This window comes from Lates calcarifer, linkage group LG21 (genome assembly GCF_001640805.2).
Source record: "Lates calcarifer isolate ASB-BC8 linkage group LG21, TLL_Latcal_v3, whole genome shotgun sequence".
NCBI lineage: Eukaryota > Metazoa > Chordata > Actinopteri > Centropomidae > Lates > Lates calcarifer.
This window is the reverse complement of record NC_066853.1, coordinates 8016747-8044093: the sequence shown is the minus strand read 5'-3', so window position 1 is coordinate 8044093 and position 27347 is coordinate 8016747. Positions and strand designations below refer to the sequence as shown.

The following is a 27347-nucleotide window of genomic DNA, read 5'->3' as shown; positions in this document are numbered from 1 at the left end:
TTTAAAAAGTTGGTGGTCCTTCTCCTTCTGCTATGTTTTTGATCATTCTTACAGGGCACTGCATGTCTCTGTACTCGTCATAAATTGAGATAAAAATAAAGGAAGGAAGAGAGAAAAATGACAAAGCGGATTCATTTGCTACACTATTACAGTTTTATTGATATAGTCATGGTCACAAAGTTCAGCTGTGATGATGTTTTATTCAGCATTTCCGATTCACCTTCATATTAAGTAGCTCTTGTAGCTTCTGACCTTTGAATGACTGCAGGTACTCGATAGTTTATCTACAAACTATAAAGATGTTTGATTGGAAAAATAATTGCCTTCGAGGCAGCTCATTAATCATTTAAACATGACCAAATGCATTATTTATCAATGCTCTCTCTGTATCATGGTGCACGGTATGCTGTGGGCTATAAAGAACTGTTCCCTCATGTACCGAAATGTTCAGTTTGAGTTTTATTGTCTCGTGCATTAGACAAAGCTGTGTTAGCATGAAAACCCTCTGAAAATTAAAATGCACTTGTTAATCATAAATCTCTGGTTTGCCATTTGAAGATAAATTCAGAGAGGCACACAGACAGAGGGATGTGATGAGTAGATTAACATGAAAGGCAAAGATGGGTTCAGTTGGATGATCTATAATAAGCAGGAGACAAAGTTTGTGTGTGGAGCTCGAGTGTGTTCTTTTATAGTGATGATGTTGTCGCAAAACAGTTGATCTTACTTTCACCCCAACCAATTATTTCTGTAAATGTGAAAATAAAGAAAAAGAAAAAGAGAAAAAAAGAACATTTTAGATTATGTTCATGCCTAAGTTCCCTCTTCTTCTACTGGTGCAGTGACTGAACTGTACATTATATTGTAGCCAGGTATCTTTGGCTATACTAACTAAAAGTGTTACTATGATGTGTGTTTATTTCTCTAGTCTCTGCTCTACAAGAAGGTCCACGAAGCTCAGTTCAGATCCCACCTGGCCAATGAAATGATGATGTACCACATGAAGGTGAAATCACCTCGACACGTCTCACTCACTCTTGCATGCAGACACATTGGGTTTTCCAGCACAGTCAATGTTATTTTCCTCAATATGACTCAATATGTGTGTGTTGCAGGTTTCAGAGGAAGAGGTGACTAAGCTGCTAGTGACAGGCATCGACCCAGTGAAGGAGATCCACCCCTGCTACGCTGAGTTCACATACACACCCCGCTCGTTGCCCGATGACACCACACCCATGGTAAGGACCAAAAAGAGAGAGACAGGGAGAGGGTGGAGGCACAGTGCAGATGAGGCAGGAGTGCAGAAAAGAAAACTGATGTAACTGATCCTGTTGTGTGTGTCTGCAGTGCGTCCTCAGCATGTTTGAAGACATGGGTTTCATCAACACATACAAGATTGACCTGCACACTCTCGCCAGGTCTGAAAACTCCATCAATTCATATACTGAATATAAGAGCCCGTGTGTATGTGTGTGTTACTCTAAGTGGTCTGCATTAATAAATTGATCTATAATTTTATGATTTTAAGTCATTAATAGTCTCTTGCACCAGATGCGCTCAAAGTGATTTTTTGGCTGAATTATTCTTAGATTTATTGATCCTGTCAGTCAAGACCTGAACCCCAAAACCTTGGAAAGAGAGATGTAAGCAGCTCTCTAGATACAAAATTGACATGGTTTGAGTCAAAATTGATGAGTAGAGTGGAAAATCATTACAATATAAAGCAATATGTTTCTTATATTCTTTAAACTGGGTTGGGATGGAGAATTCCGGTGCTACTTCATCAGCATTGCAGCAAAGTTATGGAGGGATGATGCAGTTTATACTAGATGTTTCACTGGCAACACGCTGAGATGTAGACCATAATTAAACTGCTGCTTTGGTGTCAGGTTCTGTCTCATGGTGAAGAAAGGCTACAGAGACCCTCCCTACCACAACTGGATGCACGCCTTCTCTGTCTCACACTTCTGCTACCTGCTCTACAAAAATCTAGGGCTGTCCAACTACCTCGAGTGAGTATACTGCTCTTAAACATTTAATATGTGTAATTTCAGCATCATTTGTGTCACTAAAATGATCCCACTCCTCCTTCTTAGGGATATAGAGATTCTAGCTCTCTTTGTCTCCTGTCTGTGCCATGATCTGGACCACCGTGGCACCAACAATTCTTTCCAAGTCGCCTCGGTGAGAGCACAGATTACATTCCTGCTTTACTAGTGGGCATACAATGAAGCATCAGGAATGATGCAAATTGGGAAAAATGAAGAACCTGGCATTGAATAAAGAGCATTAATATTCCTGAACACGTAGAGTGCAGTGGAGCAGCACTTCACCGTCACTTTAAAAATGCAGACTAAAAATTGACTTTTAGATGCCGAGGATGAAGCGAGTCAATAAGAGCCGGGCTCTGGGTGTTTTTCAGTGATATCAGAGTGTGTGCTTACGTCTCTGTGTCTGTGAATTTGCCCCAGTGAGACACTAGATGTCATTGTGATTAGGAGCATGTCGCTCTGTTCCACTCTAATCATGCATAACCCTCCAGTGCCTAAATGACACACACACATTATCAGCTGTCATTATGCAACAAAGGTCACTTGTCATTTTATCAGCTTCTTTTTACGACTTTCTATTTCAACACTCATATTGAAGCTGACAAGTACAGTTATAAAGAAGTCTGTGTATTTTATCGAGGGATGTTGTTTCATTAGAATCAATACAACGTGTACACAGAAAGGATTGTGTTTCATTTGTCTGTCTGTTTCTATTTTCAGCAATCTGTGCTGGCTGCTCTCTACAGCTCAGAGGGATCTGTGATGGAGGTAAACTCACTGCATTGTAAGGGTGTGTGAGAGCTGACTAGAGACCTGTCAAAGCTTTAATAATGTTTTCTAACAACGGAGGGTATTTGTGTCCATAAAGATCTGCAAATATTATCTTACTTTGTTGACTGAAAACATACGATGGACTTGTTTGTTAAACTGGTCTGTTCCCTCACAGTTAATAAACTTCACTCTCTGAGAGTGTGCACTAATGTTGTTGTGTTGTAGTGCGACATCTAGTGGTCAAAATCAAACTTGAATTCTTTGCAGCAGCAATCAAAGGCATGTAAATTGGCTTTGCTTTTTGCATTACAACATGACTCAACATTACTTCAGAATCAACTATTTATGCTTTATTTCATGCTTATTTCATTCATGCTTTATTTTCCACAACAGAGACATCACTTCGCCCAGGCCATCGCCATCCTGAACACTCAAGGCTGCAACATCTTTGAGAAGTTCTCCAGGAAGGTGAGATATAAGATCTGACGCTGACACATTACAGATGTCTCTCATTCCTCTTTCCCTCTCATTTAAATTCAATATTCTGCCATCATGGTGTGTACAAGCTTAAGTTATTTTTGGTATTTTTTTAGGACTACCAGCGCATGCTGGATTTGATGAGAGACATCATTCTGGCGACAGACCTGGCTCACCACCTTCGCATTTTCAAAGACTTGCAGAAAATGTCTGATGGTACGGCACAGTAGTTCATGCACAGCCACATCTCTACTTTTGCTTCTTTTTTTATCTGTTCACAGCCCCAAACAGCAAAGGGAGGTTTTGTTCAGATGCTTATTCCAGAATGGTGACACCAAAGCAGTATTTTTTTATTTTTCCTTAGATTAGAAAGGGCTGAGAAAACATACAACACTGATGATATTTAAAGCGTACATTATTAAATATTACAAATTTGTTATTTTTCTTGATTTGTGATGAATCACAAGTAAACCCATTCTTTTACGTCCATTCTTTAGCTAAATAATCAAATATACAGACTGTGAAATCATGAATCTATTCACTCTGTAGTATGGCTCCCTTCTTAGCACCACACACTGACTCTGTGCTTCAGTACATGTCTTATTTTGCAGAGATCTAAGGTCAAACCTCCAGTATTCATCACTGACATTCTCAGAAATCCTCATCTTTTATAGGACTATTTACCCTTCAGAGGAGACAGTTGCTTACTGCACTCTTATGTAATGTAATTGGTTGAAACCTCCTGGACGGTGGTTTGTTACGCCTGAATGCAACCAATTATAAGTTATCCTGAGTGGATGTCTCCTCAGTGGAATCAATTTTGAGCTGTTAAAGCAATTCAAGGACATTAAAAACCTCTAAATGAGTTAGCAACTTCCTTGCACCACAGAGTGTATAACTTGTCAATCACAAACTAAAATAGTAGAACCAAACACAGAGCAGAAATATGCAGTGTTATACAGTGTCAGGGTGCCATTTAAACATAATTTCCTCTTACCAAATGAATAAAATGTCCTTACCTAACATCTAGTTGTGGCTCTAGCTGGACATTTTGAGTACTGGATACTAAAATGCAATGAGTTTCAAAAAAATTCCATAATAAGTTAAATGTTTCACCCATAGATTTTACAGGAGTGTGAAGTTTTTCTCATTTTGCTTTCTTTTAAATCTCCACAAAGCTGTCGTTTGATCCACTGCAAACATTGTGCAAATGCAGCTCATCTAGAGTCTTTTTTTTTTTTAATGTTTCAGATGGATACAATCCAAAAAGCCGTACCCATCGCTCCATGCTGCTGTGCCTGTTGATGACGTCGTGTGACCTGTCAGACCAAACCAAAGGCTGGAAAACCACACGCAAGATTGCTGTCAGTTGAAGTCCACACCTATGACTATACTATATTTAGTTTTTGGAACACTGACTTGATAATTTGGCAAATACACTTATTTATCACCACATTTGGGAATACAAGGTTCAAGCAGTAACTCAGCTCACAGATATTTATGTCTTACTCTTGTAAAGGCCTCATATCAGGTTCTACATCTTCTGACAAACCTGCTGTAGTATATTCAATCATGCAAACGTGTCCCATTCCCATTGTTAGAACAATTACCAATGTAATGTGAACAGTTAGCAATATTGATAGTTAGTAATTAGTGTTGTACAAGTTGCAGAAGTGTAGTCGTGGAAGAAGCAGTGGTAATTATAGTGGTCTAATACATGGTTGACATTTAAAACAGCTTGTTCAAAGTCCAAACAAAAACAAAAAGGTTTGACATGATGTGGTTACAGGACTGTCGACATGCAGTAGAAAGAAGTTTCCCCACAGTGTTATAGTATGTCCTGTTTACATCAGGACATTCCTAAGAGTTCCCAAAGACCATACACTAAAACTGACTCATTTCTAGGACAATAAAGATGATGAGATGCAAAGCTGTACAGTAGAAAACAACATTTCAATCTCCCATTTCTGTGAAACTGCACTCCATTTTAGGATTATGTTTAATCTTGGTCTGCCCCCTTTTCAACACCAAACCCCTGACCCTTGTCCTAAATCCAACACCCTAAATCTCCAAATACCTAATAACACCTACAGGAAATGCATTGTAATCCCTGCTCCCAGAAACTGAAAAGGCATTTCTGTTTAATTCAGGGGAGGGAAATTATGCTACAATGTCGGGTTTGTATTGGTCTCAGTTGGTACATTATTTTCTCACTGGCTATAATAAGCGAAGCGATTATTGAAGCACAGAAATCATACCAAATGTTGAATTGTAATAAAGGGGAATGGGATTTTTATCTAGATTACAGCATTTTTGTCCAGTTACAGTTATGCTTGCAAATATGAGAAACCCCCCTCTCCAAACGAAAAGCCCAGAGCTGTGATACACCAGGATTAAATTAAAAAGTTAAATGTATCCCTAGAAAGGTGTCATGATAGAGTTTATACTTCAGCCATTAAGGAAATATAAGCTGGAGTCAGTTTATATTCGCTGTGACATTATATAAATGTAAGCTGTAGTCTAAGTGGAACTTAATCAGTGTCACTATGAATATGAAACATACTGTGCGAACAATGACTGATGTTCTGCCTCTATGTGTCCACAGGAGCTGATTTATAAAGAGTTTTTCTCTCAAGGAGATCTGGTATGTGTCAGCGTACTCTGGCTGTTGAATGACATGTGAAATTATTTAGCAAGTGGCTGAAGTGTGTGTCATTTTACACAATGGTGAGCTCATTACTCATGTCTGTCTGTACTGTGTGTGTGTTTGTGTTTGTGTGTGTGTGCAGGAAAAAGCCATGGGTAACAGGCCCAGTGAGATGATGGACAGAGAAAAAGCCTACATCCCAGAACTACAGATAAGCTTCATGGAACATATCGCCATGCCCATCTACAAGTGCGTATGACAAACTAAAACATCACATCCTCCCTACTACAGTCACTTTAGCCATATATAATTTTATCTTAGGGTTAGGACAGACCTCAGTCCCCAAATTGTTAAAGATTTGAACACTGGTGGAGAAATATAGTTTTAAAATTTCCCTATGTCCAACACAAGAATGTAAAAAAAAATATTTGTGCAGAAATTTTTTGTTTTCAATTAATTAAAGCTGCTTTAATTGATATTTCTATATCAACAGTGGATCAGGTTTCTACATGTAATGTAAAAGGAGTCACTCGTAGTCATTGTCATCATCATGTTGTTTGCAGCAGCTGCAGGTGGCTGTTTTCAGTGAAAACTCTGGAAGAACTGCTGGTAGACTCAGCACCAAACGGCTTACAGGCATAGTTAGAGACCAGCTGGTGAACACAGTGGAGTATTTATCAGCTTAAGAGCCAGGAGAGGAAAATATATAAAATAAGAATGAGCATTGGATTTTGCTCATTAGGTAGACAAATGAATGCTAATGCTGACGTTATGTGTGTTAGTGCTGTGTTTACAGCTTGTTCAGTTGACACCAAGTGGCCAAAAAAGCTAAGTTGTTATTGCAGGTTTCACAAAATGAAATGACAGTTGAAAAGAGGATCATTTACACCTTTTTATTTTGGACTAATGTGCCGTACTCATGTGGAAGCCTCTCTTGACAAAGTCTCAAAACAACAAACAGCTGCATCTTAGCTCATGTCCTGTCCTCTGTCCCTTCAGGCTGCTATCTGAACTGTTTCCTGGGGCCACTGAGCTGTATGAGAGAGTGGCGGCAAATCGGGAGCAGTGGACCAAAGTGTCCCACAAGTTCACCATCCGTGGGTTGCCTAGCAACAACAGCCTAGACTTCCTGGACCAGGAATATGAGCTGCTGCAGTCCCAGGGCGCTTTTGGGAGCGACGACCACTGCCTCAACGGTTGCCTCGACGACGCCGAGGGAGGGAGGGGTCAGTGAAGACAGCGGGCTGCCGGCGGTCTCCTGAAGTTTTCCGTGGTCCAATAAGTGGCTGAGGATACCTTTTTAGCGACCTGAGAGGGAGGGGGTCTCTCTGCTGTCAATCGCTTAGATGCTTTGCAGGCCATGCAGAATGGACAGGACAAAGTTTCAAACCAATTGAATCAGACAAGTGATTTGAAACAAGCGGATCCATCTGAGCCGGTTCAGTGATTAGATGCTACATGTTGCTTGTGTCTGAAGTTCAGGAAAGCAGAAGGTGGTGACTTTATCTTTTTCAGCAGCTCTACTGGAAAAATAAGTTTATACCACATGTTCATTCATACAGTACTGATCCTGATTAAGATTGTAAAAACACACACACACATATGTACATGCACATACTGTTTAGACACACACAACAGAGAAAAAACACAATTCATTGTTATGGAAAAAAGACTACTTTAACATGTAACAGTGAGATAAAGTGCTATACTTTCTGTAAAATGTTTCATAATAGCTTATATTGATTTAAATGGCTCAGCTTTGTTCACACACAAGCAGCTGCCATAGTCCCTCACCTGATGCTTATGAATGCATGCTGTATGGACACCTCATGTATTATTCCTTTTAACTGGGTCAGTGTTGATTTCTCTATGGCTAAGAAATTAATGCAGTCCATTTTTATACCATCAGAACAGATTTTTTGTATCCAGCTCCTCAAAGTATATTTAATGAATTCAAATTAATTCAAGATCACGAAGTTGCACAAAGGAGATTTAGTTTATTTGCTTAAACAACATTTTTACCTTTATGTGTACTGATTCACTTTTCTTCATTTCTGGGTTGCTTAAGGGACAATTTGACAATCACTGATCAACAACAGAGTCACAGATCCCTGGCCATGACGCCTCACTCCATGCATTAAAAACAGATGCCCTGTGCATATTAATTGCATGACACTGCATCAAGTATGCATTTACCCCTCAAAAAAAGGCCACCTGACCTTAAACCCACCATTAGTTTATTTATTTTCACAACCATTCCACTTCCTTTCCTGTGCTCTGTTTTCACTTTTTTTTTCTTTTTTTTTTTAGTTAACCAATTTCCTCATTGAACCACTTTAGATATAGAGCAACCGAAGCCCTTTAAAAGATCCATCTCATCTGTTAGTGTAAATGTGCCAGAGTAGAGTATGTCATATGGAGTGTGTCATTGAGTGTGTCATATGGATCTGCCTTATTGCGCATCTTTGCTGCCTTTCTTAGAGCTTTTAATATATGAAAATTTAAATAAAACGTCTGTTTAGTATGTATGTTGTATATTTGTTATAGACATAGTTTGAGTATCAGTGTGTTGACTGAATGATCACCATGCTCAGAAGATGTATATTTGTGAAATAACTGTGTGAAGACCTCAGACGTCATGTCATTTCACCTCTTTCTATTCTAAGTTATGTATACAACCACCAGTGGATAGTAGGCAGACACAACAGCATTTTTTTCCAGTTCTTAGTGCACCCAAAACTCATTTTCAAGAAAGAATTAGAGCTGTAGCCATCATAGAAATTACTCTTTCCTGAAAGCATCAACAGTTCACTATTGTTGCACTCCAAAGGAAAATGTTCGGAAACTTAGAGTGACGATTGTGCCTCGTAGGAAACCTGACAATTTGGGGCCGCTGGGATGGGGGGTTCTGTTAGAATATGTCATATTCAGTTTTACCTTACAATGTTTTCAAATAGGAAATGCTGCAGAGTTAGGGTGAGATAACCACAGAAAAGTTACACAAAGAGAAAACTTCTGTAATCAATGCCACTGTACAGTATGTAGGCAGCGTGTGGAGGGGTGAGAGTCAGTGAGCGAATGAGTGGATGGACGTGTGGGTAGAGTAGATGAGAGATAGAGAGGACTGGAGGTAGTTGGTTAAAAGAGAGGAGAAATGTTTGGTGTAGCCAGACTTTACAGAGCTGCTGTTGACAGAGATTAGGCAGACACAAACCTCAAGTGATCTGCTAGAGTTTCTTAAAATATCCCTCCTTTTATGCAGCCCTGATAATGCTAGTGAAGGTAGATGAAAGGAAAAATATTGCAATCATAGGATTTTAATATATATTTTTTCTTTGAAAGGGCCTCATGAGGGTGCATTAGGGAAGGAGGTTAATTGGTTAGCAAAGTGGTCTGATGTATGTGTTATACCTACACTGGGAAATGCATTACCGCGTTTGGATGAAATCGTTTGATCTGTCTTGGTTCGCTACATGGACTGAATATTTTTTTACTATGAAGTTTTTAAAGGGCATACAGATGTGTTTGTAGAAGAGCCACTCTCTCTCTCATTCTCAAGCTCTTTCTCTCACATGTGGTTTTTCCCATCTCCGTTGTTTTAAAGCACTGTTTCATATGTACCTGCCTTTTTCACGTGCAATATGAAGTGTCTGCCTCTGTGATGTTGCATAGATTCCTATGTAAATACCTATGCCTCTTGTTAAATTATTACATCAGGCCTGGGCTCCCAAAGGCATTTAAGAGTTAGATAGTGATGTTTCCACTGAAAAAAAAAGTAAATGGACTGCTTGCTCCTCTGAGTGCCTTTGAGAGTCCAGACCAAGAGCAGTTTTCTATACTGAGTGTGTATCTGTCCTTTTATGTTTGTTTTTGAAAGTCAGGGCTAAATGTGCCAAGCAAACATTTTCTACTTCCTGGCTGAGCTGAACTGAAAAACTGACATAACTTTAAGTATTTTTTGTTTGTTCTCAAATGTTAGTGTGTTGACGAGGGCTGTATTCTTATAAAAACTCTTTGTGACCAGGTCTGGAGTTCGCAGCTCATCCAGGAAGTATGAACCCAGTCTATTTTTCATCATCACAGAGCAGCCGGACTCCAACCTGCAATGTAATGTCATTGTAATAATCACCTGTGACATAATTGTTAAAAAGTGGCAAAAATATAATTGCTGTAAATATCAAAGTTTAAAAAAAAAAAGTTACTTGATTGTCTGTCATTATTACAATGGGAAGTATTTCAATTCTGTAATGTATTTAAAGTGGTTGCATCCTGTTCTCTCTCTTTTTTTCATGCCATTTTTGAACAACCCCAAGCTTAGATATTAAGACAGAGGGGATGAAAGAAAAATATATGTGTATTTAAGATATACATATGAAGAACCAAGACTAATCTGAAATGTATAAAAGATACTTATACCAAGGACTAAATCCAGTCATTAATTATTTGTTTTGTTGAGTTCTGAGTGCTGGTGGTCTTGTTCTTCTTCACTTGTATTGAACAAGGACATTTTTGACAAGAAGACAAATGGGTGATATTTTGATTTCTTTTTTTTTCTTTCTTTCTTGGAATAAATCTGGTGAAAGGCTTCTTGGTTGGTGTCTCTAAAAGTGCACAACACGTCATATATTACACTGCAGCTTCATCATACTCTGTGATATAATTTCAACATGACTTTGGTTGAGTTGTGTGTTTGGGTCAGGTGACAATATGGCTCTGTGTCACTGGTGTAGTCACCACAGTGGCATCTCTGTTGATCCCATGTACTGATACTGCATAAGCATGGCCAGATGAACACACTGTGGGCCCTGAGGCGAAAACCTATTCCAGACCACTACTGACTCCTCCCTCCAACAGTCAGCATTATCTCCTCTCTCTACATTCTGCATGTAGTTAAAGTAAAATTATCATAACTTGTTTGTACAGCAACTGAAACTGGGCTCAAGTGAGGACATGCCCAGATAAAATTTTGCCAAGAGCTCCAGAAACCAACCAACTGATGTAAAATTTAATTAAATAGAAATTTGTTTTGGAACAGGCATCTTCTAAGAATTTGACATGGGTCCCTTTGTCCGCATTTTTGCTGATATTGTGCCTAAAATTATGCCAATTATCTAGATTTAATCAAATTGTCTCATACTAATTAAAATAAGGAGGTCATGCAGGTCCATGGGCCAGAGCCTCTGTATGAAGTGATTATTATTATTTCATGTTTCAAAGTCACAGATCTCAGTTAAGTTACAAAGTTAACATAAAGAGACAAAACAACCACAAAGATATGAAAAACTCTAGGAGGGGTGGGAGGCCTTTCACCTGTCTGTGTCCATGGGGTCATTTTCTCATAATCCATCCATGGTGGGATTACTACTTTTACTAGTAAAGTAAGTAAAGAATCTAAGTACTTTGGTACTTTTTCCATCACTGAAAAATAATTACTAGCGTAGTACACAACAGGTTCAGGAAGAAGCTGGCATATAAAACAGACACTGATTAAATAAATGCTGTCATATCAAAACTTTCTGCTTAACTGTCTAGTTAGGTCAGTGGTGGAATGTAACTAAGTACATTTACACGCATACATTTTGAAGTACTCACACTTCTTATTTTCATTTCATGCTACTTCTAGTTCACTACAATTCAGAGCCAAGTGTAATACTTCTTTACTCAACTACATTGTTATATTTTTAATGTTTATATCATATTTTTAAATCACCTTGAAGTCTGGACTGTAGGTTGGACAAAACAAACATTGCAAAAGTGTCTCTTTTTCTGAAATTTTACAAACCAAACAAAAGAAAAATCAGCAGATTAATCCAAAATGAAAATAATTAGTTGCAGTTTTGTAGAAAATAGTTAGCAAAAATCAGCTTCACCTCAAACAAATACAACAGTAAAGTACTATTTAGACATATATGCACCCGTAATAATAATCTAATGATAGAATATATAATGGTGGAACAGTCACCTCTCTGTTGAGTACTTGAGTGCTTTAAGTACATTTTCCTGATTATTCTTTACTTAGGTAGGATTTTCAACGCATGACTTCTACTAGTAATGCAGTATGTATTATTATTATTTTTACAGTGTTGTAATAGTACTTATACATAAGGAAAGGTTCTAGATATTTCTCTCTAGGTCTAGGGTACAGGTGCAAGCAAAGTTAAGAAATTGTTCTCAATTACCGTTTTCTCGCGTGAGTTGGAGTGCGTGAGCTCTGCGCAATGAGAACTGCAGGTAGTCCGCCATTGCTGCATGAAGAACTATCGGATTTGGTGTTCGGCTGTCAACAATAAACTTGCGGTGCCGGGACGCGGAGCTACGAGGTCGAGTGAAAGCTCGTCGGCTGCTCCATAAACCAGTAGTCACCCCCGTCCCTCCCTGGACATCACTTTTAATGTGAATACAAAGCCCACGGACGAGGCAACCATGTCCAATCTCAGCAAAGGCGGCACCAAGAAGGACACCAAAATGAGGATACGGGCCTTTCCTGTAAGTGCACACCGCAGTCGGCGCTCTGCCTGCCCGACAGGCGTTGACTCGACCACCGTGGTCTGGGCTGCCGGCTAAATGCTAGCATGCTAACCAGCTGAGCAGTAGATATGACTTGTCTATTCGTAAACAAAGTGCAGCCGTCAAACGTCCAGTTGCCCTCACTCTTGGTTGGTTGGTCGGGTGGCTGCTCAGTAAACCTCGGTGATAAGTTTTATGAATCACTTTCATTGTCTTTAACGTTTAAATATCTCATAACTCCCCCCTAAACGTCAGCTAGCAGATCTGAATCTGTCGCCATAGCTGACGCTAACGTTAGCCGTGGCTCTTGACACTTGTTGTTTTGACTGCTTTTGGCTTTCTTTACCACATGCATCACATAATGTTGTGTCCGAGCTCTAAACCTGACTGATTTTTGCGTACCGAGATGTTTGCTAGATTTCTAAATGCATGCAAGATACAAAGCAGCGTTGCCACAGCTGTAAATGAATGCTAACGTTTAAAAAAACAAGCCAGTTAACCTAGTTCTGTGTTTGCATTAATGACTCTGCCACTGGTAATTCAGAGCCCTGGATTTGTTGTTATTTCAGTGGTAAAATTGTGATGAAGCATTCCTCTCCTCGTCTACCTGGCACTCCCTTTGTCTGCAAGTCATTGAAAGACCTCATTTATGATCTGACCTCATTCTGCATTAAATGAAATTTCAGCCTGTCTGTGACTTGCTGAGTGAGACTGAACATTACCCAGATCCTGTTTGAGCGATTTGACTAATTTCAGGTTGTTTGCTGGTGACAGTGACCACATAGTTAGCTTGTGGTGATACAGCAAGGACCTTTTACTTATGTGAGCCTGTTGAATGTGGCCCAGGCCTGACAGAGACTCACTGTCAGAGCAGCATCTTGACATGCATGTGTTTGGGCTTGTCTGCTGAGAAGCAGCACACAGTGTTCCACCTCACACTAGGGGTGGCACATATTAAGTTGTCTCCTTTGGCCAACATGTCCTTGGCTGTTGAGAAGCCTGCAAGCATGCTGTGGAGAACTACTCAAGTTTAAAGCTTCTGAGATTTGTAGTTATAATAATGCACCAGAGTTCAGTGCTGTACAGAGTTACATATTTTTACACTGTCTATGTGGCTGGTAACTGAAAAATTCTCTATCCTGCATTTCCTATTCATCAGCAAAAGCTCGACGAATCAAATGCATTTTCCAACCACACCATGCAGACTGAAACGACCAGCTTGTAAATGGTATTTCAAAGTTCCAATAGGTTTTATTGTGCATAAGAATCTAATAAAGACAGTTTTTGTCAGTTAAGTTGTTTTTAGAAATGTGTCGGGCAGAGAGATACAGCACCACTGAACCCCAACTGAGTAATCTAACAATTAGGCACATGCATTATTGTTCTTTAAATATTTAATACTAACTGACTGGCCCTACTCAGTGTATAGATATTGGCATGTATCTCTTTTAGTTAGACCTACTTTGGGGGTTGCTCCAACAAAGATTTTCCTCCTTAAGAACTCCTCATTAGGACATCTGACCTTTACCCCTTTTGAGACTACTAACTACTACTAACTACTACCCAATAATTTAATGTAATGGGATTCAGCTAAGATCTCAAAGGTAAACTGCGTAATGTATTCTAATCAAAATGAAACTAGCCTTACCACAGATATGGTATGTAGCAACATACTAAAGATATCAAACTATTTCAGGATTTCTAAAGAAATCGAGAAGCATCTCTTAACCCTTTGCACGGTTTTTGAATGAAAAAAAAAAGTGCTCAGTGTTGCATAATAACTCAGTTGTTACCTTTCTGTCGTTGGACAGCACATTTGTGACATTGTAGTTCAGTCCCTTTTGCCATGTGGGTTTGTGTTAAATACAACCAAAACATCCTATTTGTAGATTCAAATGAGCTGGCACAGTAACATCATTCATTGGAGCTGTTAACGTAGCTGTCATGTCATGATGTAAGGCAGCTTATTTCCCCCCTGATTGATCCCTCCAGACCTGTCTTTCAGCTATAGTAAAACTCATTCATTCATCACAATGAGCAGATGTCAACCATGACCCAAATATCGACTGTAACCATGTGTATAGTAAGGCATGTGTTTGGTGGGGGTTACTGAGAGCATTAAACACAACAGGGGAGGAAGTATCACCTTAGAACTTAAGACTGGAGCAAAAGGTCCCCTCAGTTTATGTTCTCGTATAGTAACTTCACAGATGTGTGAGCAGACAGCAAAGGTGTGGAAGCTTGTTAGAGACAGGAGTCATCTCAGGTATGATAAAGTACCCTGTGGATAGTTCTCAGTAATAAAGTAAAAAAATTAAAGATAGTGAACTGACAATTCTGGAATATTATAGACCTTTACAAAGCTTGTCATTATTGATACTGTTGATTATTTATTCTGGATCTCATCCTCTGACCCCTATTTTCAGAATTTAAAACTACAGAGAGGTGGAAGCTTTATTTAGAATAAAGATCCTTTTTTCTAAGTGTTGCTTCAAATAATGACAGGTGACTGCCATCTTATTCATTCCATTACTGGCTGCCTTTTGCAGATGACAATGGATGAGAAGTATGTCAACAACATCTGGGACCTTCTGAAGAATGCCATCCAGGAGATACAGAGGAAGAATAACAGTGGCCTGAGCTTTGAGGAACTGTACAGGAATGCCTACACGATGGTGCTCCACAAACATGGAGAGAAGCTGTACACGGGCCTGCGGGAGGTCGTCACTGAACACCTTATCAACAAAGTAAGACTAACAGAGATTACGGACTAACACAGCTGCAGAATTTTAAGAAGTATATTTTGGCAGGATCAGTTAGGATTACACATCCTGTAGTAAACACATTAATAATTCTTAAACCATACAAGCCTTTCAGTAATTTTGAAATGTCATGCAGTGCCTTCATATAAAATAAGGCTAAGGCTTCCGTGAAAATACTACTGTAGCTGTAACAGTGTCAGAGGAAATTATAACACCCAGAAAGTGTACCATTTAAGCTTGGTTAATTTGCCAAATACTCAAAGTCAAGTGATGACAGGTTGAATTAAAGCATACAGTATTATATATGCTGCTGTTTTTGTGCACTTTAAAGTGTATTTTACTTTTCTGTCTCAGGAGTGCAATAGGTAATGGCTGGTACATACTTTTTATAGTTTATCTGTGGTGGTGGTTTGTGGTACAGAAGAGAAACTGACCTGTGGATGGTGTTAATGCCCCTCTCCAATTACCACAAAGATTTTAAATCATTGATCATTCACAATTTAATCAGAATTATTGATTGAATTTTGGATCTGAATCAAAGCTAGCTGCTTGAAAGCCTCTTGGTTCTTAGCAGAATTTGTCACAAGTTTGATATTACGATTCATATTATTATTTGTCCTGCGTGTGTCATCCTTGTAAAACAAAGGTAATACATGAAAACATGAGCTGTTACCATTCATAAGCAGCTGTGTGAGGGGGAGTGAGTATTGAAAGAAGATAGAAAGCTGGGGAATACAATTTCAGAGGTTGTTGTTCAAGTCTTGTCTTGTGGGAGATTTGTGAAACCTTCTAAGGATCACTCAGGCCTCCTTTTTTGACAGATTCCTCATTTCTGTGACTGGTCTGGATTTGTAGATGGGGATCCTTGAGTGGTAATTTTGTTCTGGGTTCTCAGCTGTACAAGGTTACTCTTTCATAAAACAGCTTTTGCCTTGTGTGTTACTAAAGTGTGTCAGTATGTTTATGAATGATGCTTTGGACATTTAGCTGATTTATATAGCTGGAGAAATCAGCTGTTAGTGAAATGGTAGACATGCCAAATGTTAATGAAGTGGATTATTCTAAGCAGTCTGTTAAAAAAAAATGCAGTAACAGCAATCCAATGCTGATCCTGTAATGATGAGATTAGTTTGTTTCAGCTTCCTGCTTGTAAATTGGAGAAGCCATCAGTGAATGTTTTTCCTAAGCTGTCACTTGTTTTGTTGCATGTAATTAGCAACAATTATGTTTTGCCATGTGATATCTGTAGTGAATGCCTGTGTCGACTTACAGTGTGCAGATGCCCAATGAACAATATTTTAGCAGGCTGCTGTTGTATACCAGCCAGATGGTTTTACAGCTTAATTAAATGCACATTCTCAACTTGGCAGGCTTAGTAAATTAGCAGTGAGGGACTGTCAACAAGGAACAGATCAAAGAAGAGAGATCTGACACCGGAGTGTGTTTTTCTTATCTAATAATGATGCAGATAACACTTTCAAAGAAATAGAGTAGTAATGGTTTGTATGCAGCCTAAAAACCAGATAGCAGACACTTCACCCAGACTTAAGTTTTGAAAACAGCTCAATTCTCAATGATGACAGTTTTCTTTTTTGCATCTCAACTGTAAGCTCTTACTGTACTGCACTGTAAGGTTGTTCCTATGCAGCAGTCACTCTGCTTCTCAGTCGTTTTAATGTTTGATTCAATGATTTTTGCCATTAAGAATTACTGACAAAGGGATTTGGAGATGTGAAATTTCACTTAACACTGGCACTGTTTGAGTTTACACTCTCAGCTCAGTTTGCTGCCCAGCACTGACCAGGCGGACAGGACAGCAGGTGAATTTTGGAGCCAACATGATAAGAGGCAAACAGGCAGTTCCTCTGTTTTCATTTAGACAGGGCTTAAGAAGAGCTTAAATCCTGTTTGCCTTCATGCATGTCACTTTCACCACTGCCAAAGTTTTCATTGAAAATATCATGTTCTTTTTCCAATGTTTCCATGTGACTGCAAAAACATGGCAACAATCATATACACAGTCTTATGGCTCTGTGTGTCTACTCATGAACCAATGGATTAAATCACATGTTTTTAGGTTACTGTTACTCATAGGAGTGCATCACATGCTTCCAACATCACTTTGTAATTAATATCATATTCATTAAGCAATTGTTTAATATATGAACTTTACTCTTTACATACGTCTTGTTTAACATGATGGAGCAGCAGCTTCATAAAGAGTCAGAGTGGATGCACTAGTTGTAAGATGTAATAGTTACCTCATCATCACTTTTATAAGTAAGCCATGAGTGTGCAGAGTGAGTCTTTGATTTAAAGGCATTTTCAGATTTATGGGTTTGCCTCCCTCTTCCACATCAACATTTGATCCTGATGTGATAAAGATGAAGTTGGTGAGTCTGTGAGGGTTGATCTCACGTAACATTAGGTGCAGTTGATAATTCATCATCTCTGTTCAGAAGGAGGGAAAAAAAGGAAGGTCGATGTGCCCTTAAGAATCTTACTCCACAGAGACCTTGGTTTACAGTGCTGAGTCACACTGCAGTGTGACTATTATCAAGCTGTTGTATGCCTGACTAGTAGAGAAAAGGTATTAAAGAGACAGCAAAGTGTGGTCACAGTAGAAGACTCCATTAGTAGGAAATCTCATATATAAGTTTCAACTTCTTTTAGGAGTATTTTTCTCTTGCATGTCCCCCTCATGTGTCCATGTGTGTTTTTGTGTCTCGCCAAAAGGTACGAGAAGATGTCCTCAACTCCCTAAACAATAACTTCCTCCAAACCCTAAATCAGGCGTGGAATGACCATCAGACAGCGATGGTGATGATCAGAGACATCCTGATGTATATGGTGAGTAACTGATATTTACCAAGACTCTCACACAACACATTTACAGAGCTTACCAAAAGAACTCTTCATCAAACTGAATAAGTGCATGCATCAGTGATGAGTACCATCAGAATTCAATCAGAATTTCTTCTGTTCAGTGATCAGACTAAAACGACAGTATCTTCTGTCATGGTGGTGCCATTGATATAGAAAAAAACATTTTAGGTATGTGTAAAGCATTTAAACATTTAGTGGGTGGGCGACATCATAAAAAACAATGCAAACACGCATGCCCTGTACTGGTTTTTGCTCATAACTACTTTGAATACCACAGTAAAGTAGCACTTTTGTCAAGAGGCAATGCTTCTAGTTGCATAGTGGATACTTGTGATTAGATGTGTCCACTAACTAGACTACGTGAGGGCAGCTTGTACTCCTCAGTGTAGACATTAACTGTGGGTCTGTGGTCATATTTGCATATTACCGTATATATTTTGAAAATGAGCCTGAAGGTGTGTTGTTGATGAATCATCACTGAGGAATGCAGAACATCGGTCTTCTTTGGAAATGTCACTCTGGAAACAGTTGATCTTAACAATTTTTCCAGTTATGTCAATACATATGTGAGATAAAGTGAAAGTGGAAAGCAGAGCCAGGAAATCAAACTAACCACTGTACCTTATAATTGTGCTGTGATGAGGAACTGATGAGAATTTCAGTTTCATGCAGTGTAACAACAGTTTACCTTAAACCCACTTTAAATGATGACACAAAAAACATTTAATCAAATAAAAGAGGTAAAGGGGAAAAATGCATATGTCTAATGATAATGCTCTCTTCTTTGTGTGTGTTTGCCCGACAGGACCGGGTGTATGTACAGCAGAACAATGTAGAGAACGTCTATAACCTGGGCCTCATCATCTTTAGGGATCAGGTGGTTCGCTACGGCTGCATCAGAGACCATCTCCGACAGACCCTGCTAGACATGATCGCACGCGAGAGGAAGGGGGAGGTGGTGGACAGGTAGCCAAATCAATTCAAACACAGGATTGATTTCACATCCTTCATAGTCAAATAATTAAGAAAAATTATAAATCATCATAACCAGAGGCAGACAGGGTACATGCTTTTGGTATAAACAGTAAAAGAGCAGTAAGAGATCTGCTAAAATTACAACTACCATCATGTTCATTGAAACAAAACCTCTGACATTTTTAAAACTTTATTTTTTCATGAGCCTTGTGTGCTGGAGAGTGTGTTTGTTTTTTGGTTTTCCAATGAAAAAATAATCAAAATTTAGTTGGCAGCCATAGGAAGTGTGACATGAGCAGAAATGTTTTCTATTGTTTCTTTTTTAATGTAACTTTTCAGCTTTATTGGGTTTTGCATGACTGATTGTGCCTGCAACATTTGTCTTGTCTCTCCTCTCCCCCAGGGGGGCCATTAGAAACGCCTGCCAAATGTTAATGATCCTCGGCCTTGAGGGGAGATCTGTTTATGAAGAAGACTTTGAGGCTCCATTCTTAGAAATGTCTGCTGAATTTTTTCAGGTTTGTGAGAGAACATCATTCCCTTGACTGTTCATTGTTTATCATTTATTTGGATCCCTGTTAGCTGTTGCCATGGCTACTATCTCCCCTTTTTGGGATCTATATAAGTAAAATACAGTGTCATTACAGGTGGGTTTTTTTAACATCTTTGAAAAAGTATCAACCAGGGAACATAAGGCATACATCCTGTATTTACAGCCTAAATAACTAACATTTTGAGAGTTCCACAAAAGGTTGTGGCTGAAGGATTTCTGTTTTTATTAAAAATGCACAGCTCCTAAGTGTCTCTTATTGTATTTAGATGGAGAGCCAAAAGTTCCTTGCAGAAAACAGTGCCAGTGTGTACATAAAGAAGGTGGAAGCCAGGATTAATGAGGAGATTGAGCGAGTGATGCACTGCCTGGATAAGTCTACAGAGGAGCCTATTGTTAAGGTGGTGGAAAGGGAACTCATCTCCAAACACATGAAAACCATTGTAGAGATGGAGAACTCAGGCTTGGTCCACATGCTCAAGAATGGCAAAACAGACGGTAAGTGCTCCATTGTCTGCTACTTAGACTTCATGTCTTTAACATTTCATCTCAGCAGTCCACACAAGTTTAGACTTCACTGCACAAAACAGAGAAACAGAAACCCCCAACACTCTTTAATAAACCTTGTAACTGTCACTTGCAGAAGATATATATGTTTTTCTGGATCAGTAATGCAGTCACAATGTGATCTCCTCGCGCATGTCACAAACAATATGAGCAATGATTTGATTTTCTGTCTTCAGAAAATATTTTCACCTTGTTAAACTCAGAAGCACTCAGTTCTCTCAATTCACTCTGCGCAGTTCTAGCAGATCTCAGCTGATCAGTCATTTTCAGTTGGTAGAAATAGATTTCTGATGTCTGTGTGTGTTTCTGTGTGTGTGTGTGTACTCATGCATATCCATCTGCAGATTTGGCGTGCATGTACAAGCTGTTCAGCAGGGTTCCCAATGGGCTGAAGACCATGTGTGAGTGTATGAGCTCATATCTGCGGGAGCAAGGCAAGGCGCTCGTGTCAGAGGAGGGAGAGGGAAAAAACCCTGTAGACTACATCCAGGTGAGCTGCTCGGTTATCAGGAGACATTGTGGTGCAGTAATATTATTGCTTATTCTTGTGAACTAGCACGAACATCATGTGGGATTTTCAATTAATTTGCTCTGACGAGATAGGAGAAAGATCACATGATACACATGCTCTGTTGAAACACACTGTAACCTTGTAACCACACATATATTTCAGTGAAGAAAGCTGGGGAAAGAGATAAAAGACACTGGTCCGAACATATAACCTTGTTAAAGATCATGAAGTAATTTCTACTGGCTCAGTTGGCTGTAAGACACCGTGTGCTGATCCTCGTATGTAATGCACTTTTATAACCTCCAAGCAGAGGATAACTGCTCTGACCCCCTGCGTTAGTGGCCACAAACCATGATGGCCTGTGCCCCTCAACCACACTTTGTTGTTACAACATCTTTAATAACATGTAAGGTCATTTAGGCGACTAGAGAGAAGGCAGTGTATTTGAAAGTCTTGTTATGTTCATCCTACAGCGCTTTTGAAGCTCCTGTGTAAAGTAGTTTCTGTGGTTTGCAGTTTCACTCCTACATTCCTGCTCTTGCTCTCATCTAACAAACAGCAGCCTCCGTGTTTTCTGATGAGATCCTCTCTGCTGTAGCTACAGTTGGAGCTTTAACTGCTGTGTTAAGCTACTGATAATGCAAACTGCTGCTGTTATCATCCCTCTTCATCTTTGTTTCACTGCCTCCTTCCTGCAGGGTTTGCTGGACCTGAAGTCCCGTTTCGACCGTTTCCTCCAGGAGTCTTTCAATAATGACAGACTCTTCAAACAAACTATTGCTGGCGACTTTGAATACTTCCTTAATCTCAACTCCCGCTCGCCCGAGTACCTCTCACTCTTTATTGATGACAAACTGAAGAAAGGAGTAAAAGGGGTGAGCCCTCTAATAGATTTTATTTTCAGACACATGCCACAGACATCTTACTACAACAAAAACTTTTGATTTTATGCCAAAGCACATCTCACTTAAGTAAGAAATGCTATAATTACATGTCAAGAGATGAGAACTTCTCTCTCCATTTGATAAAGAGTAGGTTACTGCCATAAGCTGGTAATCTAATCAGCTTTTATTGCTGTGGTTTATTATAGTGTTCATTCAAATGTGGGGTAGCTGAAGCCGTGTACATTTTGGTTCTTGAACAAAAGCTGCTGTTAAACATATTTGGTGTAAAGCACATTACTTAAACAAAGAACATTATGGTCATTTTGCATATGCAAGCCAGTTTAGTGGCTCGTGTTGCATATCAAAGGTGCTTGAGAGATCAGACTCTTGTTTCTGTTTATGACTGTCCTTACCTGCTGTGTGTCCTGCTTATATGATGGGTGTAACCTGGCCCTTTGTCGTGTTTTTGTTTACTTAACCCAGCTGACAGAGCAGGAGGTGGAGTCTATACTGGACAAGGCCATGGTGCTTTTCCGCTTCATGCAGGAGAAGGACGTGTTTGAGAGGTACTACAAGCAGCACCTGGCCCGAAGGCTGCTCACCAACAAGAGTGTCTCTGATGACTCTGAGAAAAACATGATCTCAAAGCTCAAGGTGAGCAGGAGTGTGATACGAGAAGTTCTGTTTCAATCAAGATTTTCGTTTGAATGAAAAACTTTCAGCTTCCAGATGAGGAGAACTGGTTATCTAGCTCGAATGATTTTGTTTTTTTCCCCCTTGTGCTTGCTGCTCCTCATTCAACATCACTGAAATGTTCCATGAGTCAGCTGATACTATAAGTCTATTCAATGTATAGGCACAAGACAAAGGAGGTTTAGATAGAGGAAACACACAGTTAAGCAGGCTGTATCCTCTTGCCACTGTTACAAATTGACAATTGACACATTTCCTGGGCACCATGTAAGTGTTGATTTACATTAATCATGGTCTTCATTGCTCAGACCGAGTGTGGCTGTCAGTTCACCTCTAAACTGGAGGGCATGTTCCGGGATATGAGCATCTCCAACACCACCATGGATGAGTTTAGACAACATCTACAGACAACTGGGGTGAGTAGACACTACACGCCACAACTCACTCTGTCAAAAATAAAGAACCCACTTGCTATCTGTAATCATTACATGGCTGATTGAATGACTGACAATTGCTGTGTTGCTCAGTCACATTAAAACAATTATGCACCTAACCATCCATATCCTGCAAATACATGGTGCCAATTTCCGGTTGTGCTGTACTGTCACATGGCTTTTTGTCACTACTGTATCTGGTTGTCATTGTAATTTGCTGAAGTGCAATTCATGTTTAGCACAGAGGAGTGTGAATGTCAGTAATCATTTATGCATTTATGTTTTGAACAGTCTACAGCCAAACAACATTTAAATGGTCATTTAACCTCTTTTTTTTAATGAAATTATAAGAACACAGTGTTTTAGATTAAAAGCAAGTAAGAAGTAATCTAGAGTTGTTTTCTAATTTAGTTCTGTCTTTTTTTATTTGAAATATAAATGAGTGTACAGCAGCAGTAAGCTACATGGTGTAATTACAGAAGCATAGACTGAACCCTGATTGTCTGTCTTGTGTGTTTTTCTAACTCCAGGTGTCACTTGGAGGGGTTGATCTCACTGTGAGAGTCCTGACCACAGGATACTGGCCAACACAATCAGCAACACCCAAGTGCAATATCCCTCCTTCACCGCGACATGCATTTGAAGTCTTTAGGAGGTTGGTCAGTTAATACACCTCATGCACAGAATAAGAGGTTTATTTGTGCATAGTTTTATAACAGTACTTTGGCATCAATCCAAATATATATGAAATGTTTCTCCGTGTGATCCAAAAGGAAGAGTATTACTTAACCATGTGGAAGCTGACCAGAATAAGAACCCTTTACAGTTGCTGAAGATATAAGCTTGGGTCTATTCCAAGAAATTATCATTAAGTTTGTACCATTCTGTATTGTGAAGGTCTTCTCCTAGGACTTGTTGCAGAGAGCACTAACACTTAAGTTGGATTAATTATGGCACATTGACTATTCTTAGAGGTTAACCTAGAGTGACTCCACCCTGCCTTTAGGTTTTATCTTGGTAAGCACAGCGGCAGACAACTCACACTGCAGCACCATATGGGCTCTGCAGATCTAAATGCCACCTTCTACGGCCCCATCAAAAAGGTATGTATCACCTGTAAAGAGGAAAATAATAACACATTTCAGAGCTTTATTTTATATTGTCACATGAATATGCATAGAAAATAACAGGGTGGCCATGCTTTTTATTCTTTAACAGTGCAGTTTCACTTTTCAAAGTTTGGGAACTAACTGTTGTTATTTTTAAATGTACTCTTGGAAGCACAGGGAGTAATGATCACAACTAAATGTGACAAATAATTGCAAAAACAACTCAATATTTTTACCTAGAATGCGATAAATTTCTCTTATGACATTTGCAGTATTTGAACAACAATGACATCTAGGTTTTGGAGGAGTTTCAGTGACAGAAAACAAACATTTCTTGAGGAAAGGGATTCTGAACTGTGTTTTTAGATTATGGTTTTTCATCCTCACATGTCAACAGGAGGATGGGTCAGAGGTTGGAGTGGGAGGAGCCCAGGTGACAGGCTCCAACACCAGGAAGCACATCCTGCAGGTTTCTACCTTCCAGATGACCATCCTCATGCTTTTCAATAACAGAGAGAAGTCCACCTTTGAGGTACAGAATTATATGCCTCAAAATGCTGCACAATATTCCCTTCCTATCACAAGAACAATATTCTGTGCCAAAAAACATAAACAACAACCTGCCGGATAAAACATTTGTCATACAAGTTTCTCCATCTGTTATATCTTCCTTATGTATTCTCATATCCCTGAACATGATCTCTCCACCATGTAGGAGATCCAGCAGGAGACGGACATCCCAGAGAGGGAACTGGTGCGAGCGCTGCAGTCGCTGGCCTGTGGGAAACCCACTCAGAGAGTCCTCACCAAGGAGCCAAAGTCCAAGGAGATTGAGAATGGCCATGTGTTTACAGTCAATGACCAGTTTACCTCCAAACTGCACCGTGTCAAGATCCAGACAGGTAGACTAAGTCAAGTTCATGTAAAGTTTTCTGATTGGAAACAAAGGGGCACAATATTATTTTGTGTTAGTGATGAATTATTAATACATACTGTATGTTTAACTGTATGTGTAAGACTTGAACTCAGCTAAATGAAAATTGCAGCACTGAATTGCAGTGTAGAGACATTAGGTGTTTCAATACCATAATGTCACATTACCATGTACTGCAGTAAATTTAACAAAATGTTTTAAACTCTTACCGCTTACCTCATCATGAATTATTCAGAGCATTTACTAGGCAAAATGTATTCTTTTAGTGTAATTCCTCTTTGTCTTTTGCATTTACTTCCCTCTTTTGTGCATCTCCCAGTGGCTGCTAAACAGGGGGAGTCAGACCCAGAGAGGAAGGAGACACGACAGAAAGTGGACGACGACAGGAAGCATGAGATCGAAGCTGCCATTGTTCGCATCATGAAGTCTAGAAAGAAGATGCAGCACAATGTCCTAGTAGCAGAGGTCAGTCAGCTGAAATGGTTGCTTTAATTTTAAAGGAAACATGAACTTTAATATTTAGCCTGAAGCTGTAATGTTGCCAAAGTATTTGTATGCTTCACAGTGGACATGATCACAGAGCAAAGTGTGTTGTCTTGCCCTCAGTAAGCCCCCTAGTGGCAAATGATGAGATGCACAACAAAGGGGCAAGACTGAGGATAAAATGAGGAGTTTTTCTCAAATTAAAGCAATAAAAACTCCCTACACATTTCTTTCCTTTGACCACAACCTGTCCACAGTATTGGACAGTGTAGTGCTGTGAATGAACAGACAATGAAAGCGAAAGATATAAAACAAGGTGATGATAATGGTGATTAAAATGAGTGATGATGTTTGGATGCAAAGAGATTGTAATGTATTGATTACTGTGTTTTTGTGTCTCCGCAGGTCACACAGCAGTTGCGAGCGCGATTCCTTCCTAGTCCTGTAGTCATCAAGAAGCGCATTGAAGGACTCATTGAGAGGGAATATTTGGCACGAACACCGGAGGACCGCAAAGTGTACACTTACGTAGCATAAAACAAGTGAATTCAATGAAAGCTAACATCAAGTTGAGAGAAACTGAGAGCCTTGTTTTTTTTTTGTGGACTGCTATGCGTTTGAATGAACTTGGAAGTGCTTTCATCATTGATTCTGGGAAACACTGGGAAGCTTAACTTTTCTTCCATAAATTGTGTAAAAAACAAAAAAATCATGCAAAAGATGGGGAAGTTTTCTAGCAATATTAGATTTCTTCTGCTGAGAGAAACGAAAGGAGGGGATCTAGTTTTGTATAAAATCATGTTTCTTGTGGCCTTTGGACAGAATTGGGGTGAGCCTGTTTGCCAGTTAACTACGTGCTGCAGAGAGCGAGCGTCAACATGTTAAAGCAAACACATGGCTACACGGAGACCAAGAAAACATTTGAATTCACTCCCCCCGTTTTAAATGTTGATGTCAGTGTGTTATGTTTGTGTTTTGTGGCACAATGATGGCTGTACAGGTGGACAGACACTCTTGGCCTTTTCCTCCCCAGAGGATTTTAAATTTAAAGAAGAGGACAAAGTGTTGACTGGTACAGACCTGGTTTACAACAGCAGTAAAATACATTTTGAGTACTTGAGATGAGAAAACATGAAGAGTGCTTAATTTATGTTGCAATATGTCTGTTTTTTGAGGTTGTTTTGATGTCTGATATGGATTAAGTGCATCTCACTTAGCTGAAATATTTAATGCCATTTTCAATATTTTGGCCAGGTCTGTACTAGTGGTTAGAGAGATCAAGAGCTGTAGCTTCACGGCATGCTTTTATTTAACGGATCAATCAGGGGAATAAGACACACATAAAAGCTCCATAAAAGCTGTCTGGTCTCTCATGACACATTTTTCACTTCAGGCCTGCTGTATGATCGGCCCAAAAAAAAAATCTCCTCTCTTTGAATGGAAGGTTCCTTGTGGTGCAGGTTTCAAAGAGTTTTTTTGTTTTGTTTTGTTTTGTTTTCATTCTCGACTGCATTTTGAACGGGTGGAACCAGTCTAGCACCATGTTCTAATGTGTACAAATTGTAAAATAATTATTGTACTCACTGCGAAGGTGGATTGTACAGGGCCTTGTTTTCATCATATTAAATGTAGAATAAAAAAATGAAGGGATGGGTTTTTTTTTTCTTTTTTTATATCTTGCATGAGAGGCCCTTGGCAAATGTTAGAAATACTTGCCTCTCTAACCATAATTAAAGCTCGATGTAAATGGTAAGCCACAGTCAAAATCCCCATCTTCACAAGAAGAACTCTGCAAGCCTCTGAAGTCCATTGTTTACTACATTATATTGTGATTTAAGTGTAAGGTTTTTCTTTGGATTTTAATCTTCAGGAGAAAATACACTCAGTTGAAATGTTAAGTTGTGTTGAAACTGTTTATATAGTTGTAGATTCAGATGTAAGGTCAATTTTAGAGGCTGTGATTGTGGTGCTGTTGGGTTGTATTGTGTTACATTCAGAGGTGTCTCTAACATTTACTCTTTGGTAACTCATGCACCACAACCTACAGCCTTTCTAAAACAGTTTTAACAAAACCTGAACATCCGTTATTATGGAGCCGCAAATGGT

General features: G+C 39.3%; 2 protein-coding genes across 2 annotated transcripts in view; both read left to right on the top strand.

The window, feature by feature from the left end:
- The window catches only part of LOC108886601 (cGMP-dependent 3',5'-cyclic phosphodiesterase), a 144871-nt gene extending 134340 nt beyond the window's left edge, over positions 1 to 10531 (top strand). Inside the window, 12 exon segments of the mRNA XM_018681559.2 lie at positions 929 to 1006; positions 1116 to 1238; positions 1348 to 1418; positions 1890 to 2012; positions 2097 to 2184; positions 2772 to 2819; positions 3216 to 3290; positions 3416 to 3515; positions 4551 to 4663; positions 5905 to 5943; positions 6089 to 6195; positions 6946 to 10531. Of these exon segments, the coding sequence (XP_018537075.2) occupies positions 929 to 1006; positions 1116 to 1238; positions 1348 to 1418; positions 1890 to 2012; positions 2097 to 2184; positions 2772 to 2819; positions 3216 to 3290; positions 3416 to 3515; positions 4551 to 4663; positions 5905 to 5943; positions 6089 to 6195; positions 6946 to 7180 (1200 nt within the window). The 3' untranslated portion in view covers positions 7181 to 10531.
- A 1620-nt stretch (positions 10532 to 12151) lies between these two features.
- On the top strand, positions 12152 to 27139 carry cul3b (cullin 3b). Its single transcript, XM_018681558.2, has 16 exons — positions 12152 to 12432; positions 15003 to 15200; positions 17952 to 18065; positions 18907 to 19067; positions 19480 to 19594; positions 19896 to 20124; positions 20538 to 20683; positions 21403 to 21579; positions 22072 to 22242; positions 22590 to 22697; positions 23246 to 23370; positions 23722 to 23818; positions 24222 to 24356; positions 24540 to 24726; positions 25078 to 25223; positions 25647 to 27139. The coding sequence occupies exons 1-16, from the start codon at positions 12370 to 12372 to the stop codon at positions 25776 to 25778; spliced, it is 2304 nt and encodes a 767-aa protein (XP_018537074.1). The 5' UTR covers positions 12152 to 12369; the 3' UTR covers positions 25779 to 27139.
- The last annotated feature ends 208 nt before the right edge of the window (positions 27140 to 27347 follow it).

Excerpts from the sequence above, each read along its gene's own strand:
- cul3b (XM_018681558.2), top strand. The coding sequence starts at position 12,370 with ATGTCCAATCTCAGCAAAGGCGGCACCAAGAAGGACACCAAAATGAGG. Across the intron at positions 19,068-19,479 it reads AAGGGGGAGGTGGTGGACAG|GGGGGCCATTAGAAACGCCT; the intron begins GTAGCCAAATCA and ends CCTCTCCCCCAG. Across the intron at positions 19,595-19,895 it reads TGTCTGCTGAATTTTTTCAG|ATGGAGAGCCAAAAGTTCCT; the intron begins GTTTGTGAGAGA and ends TATTGTATTTAG.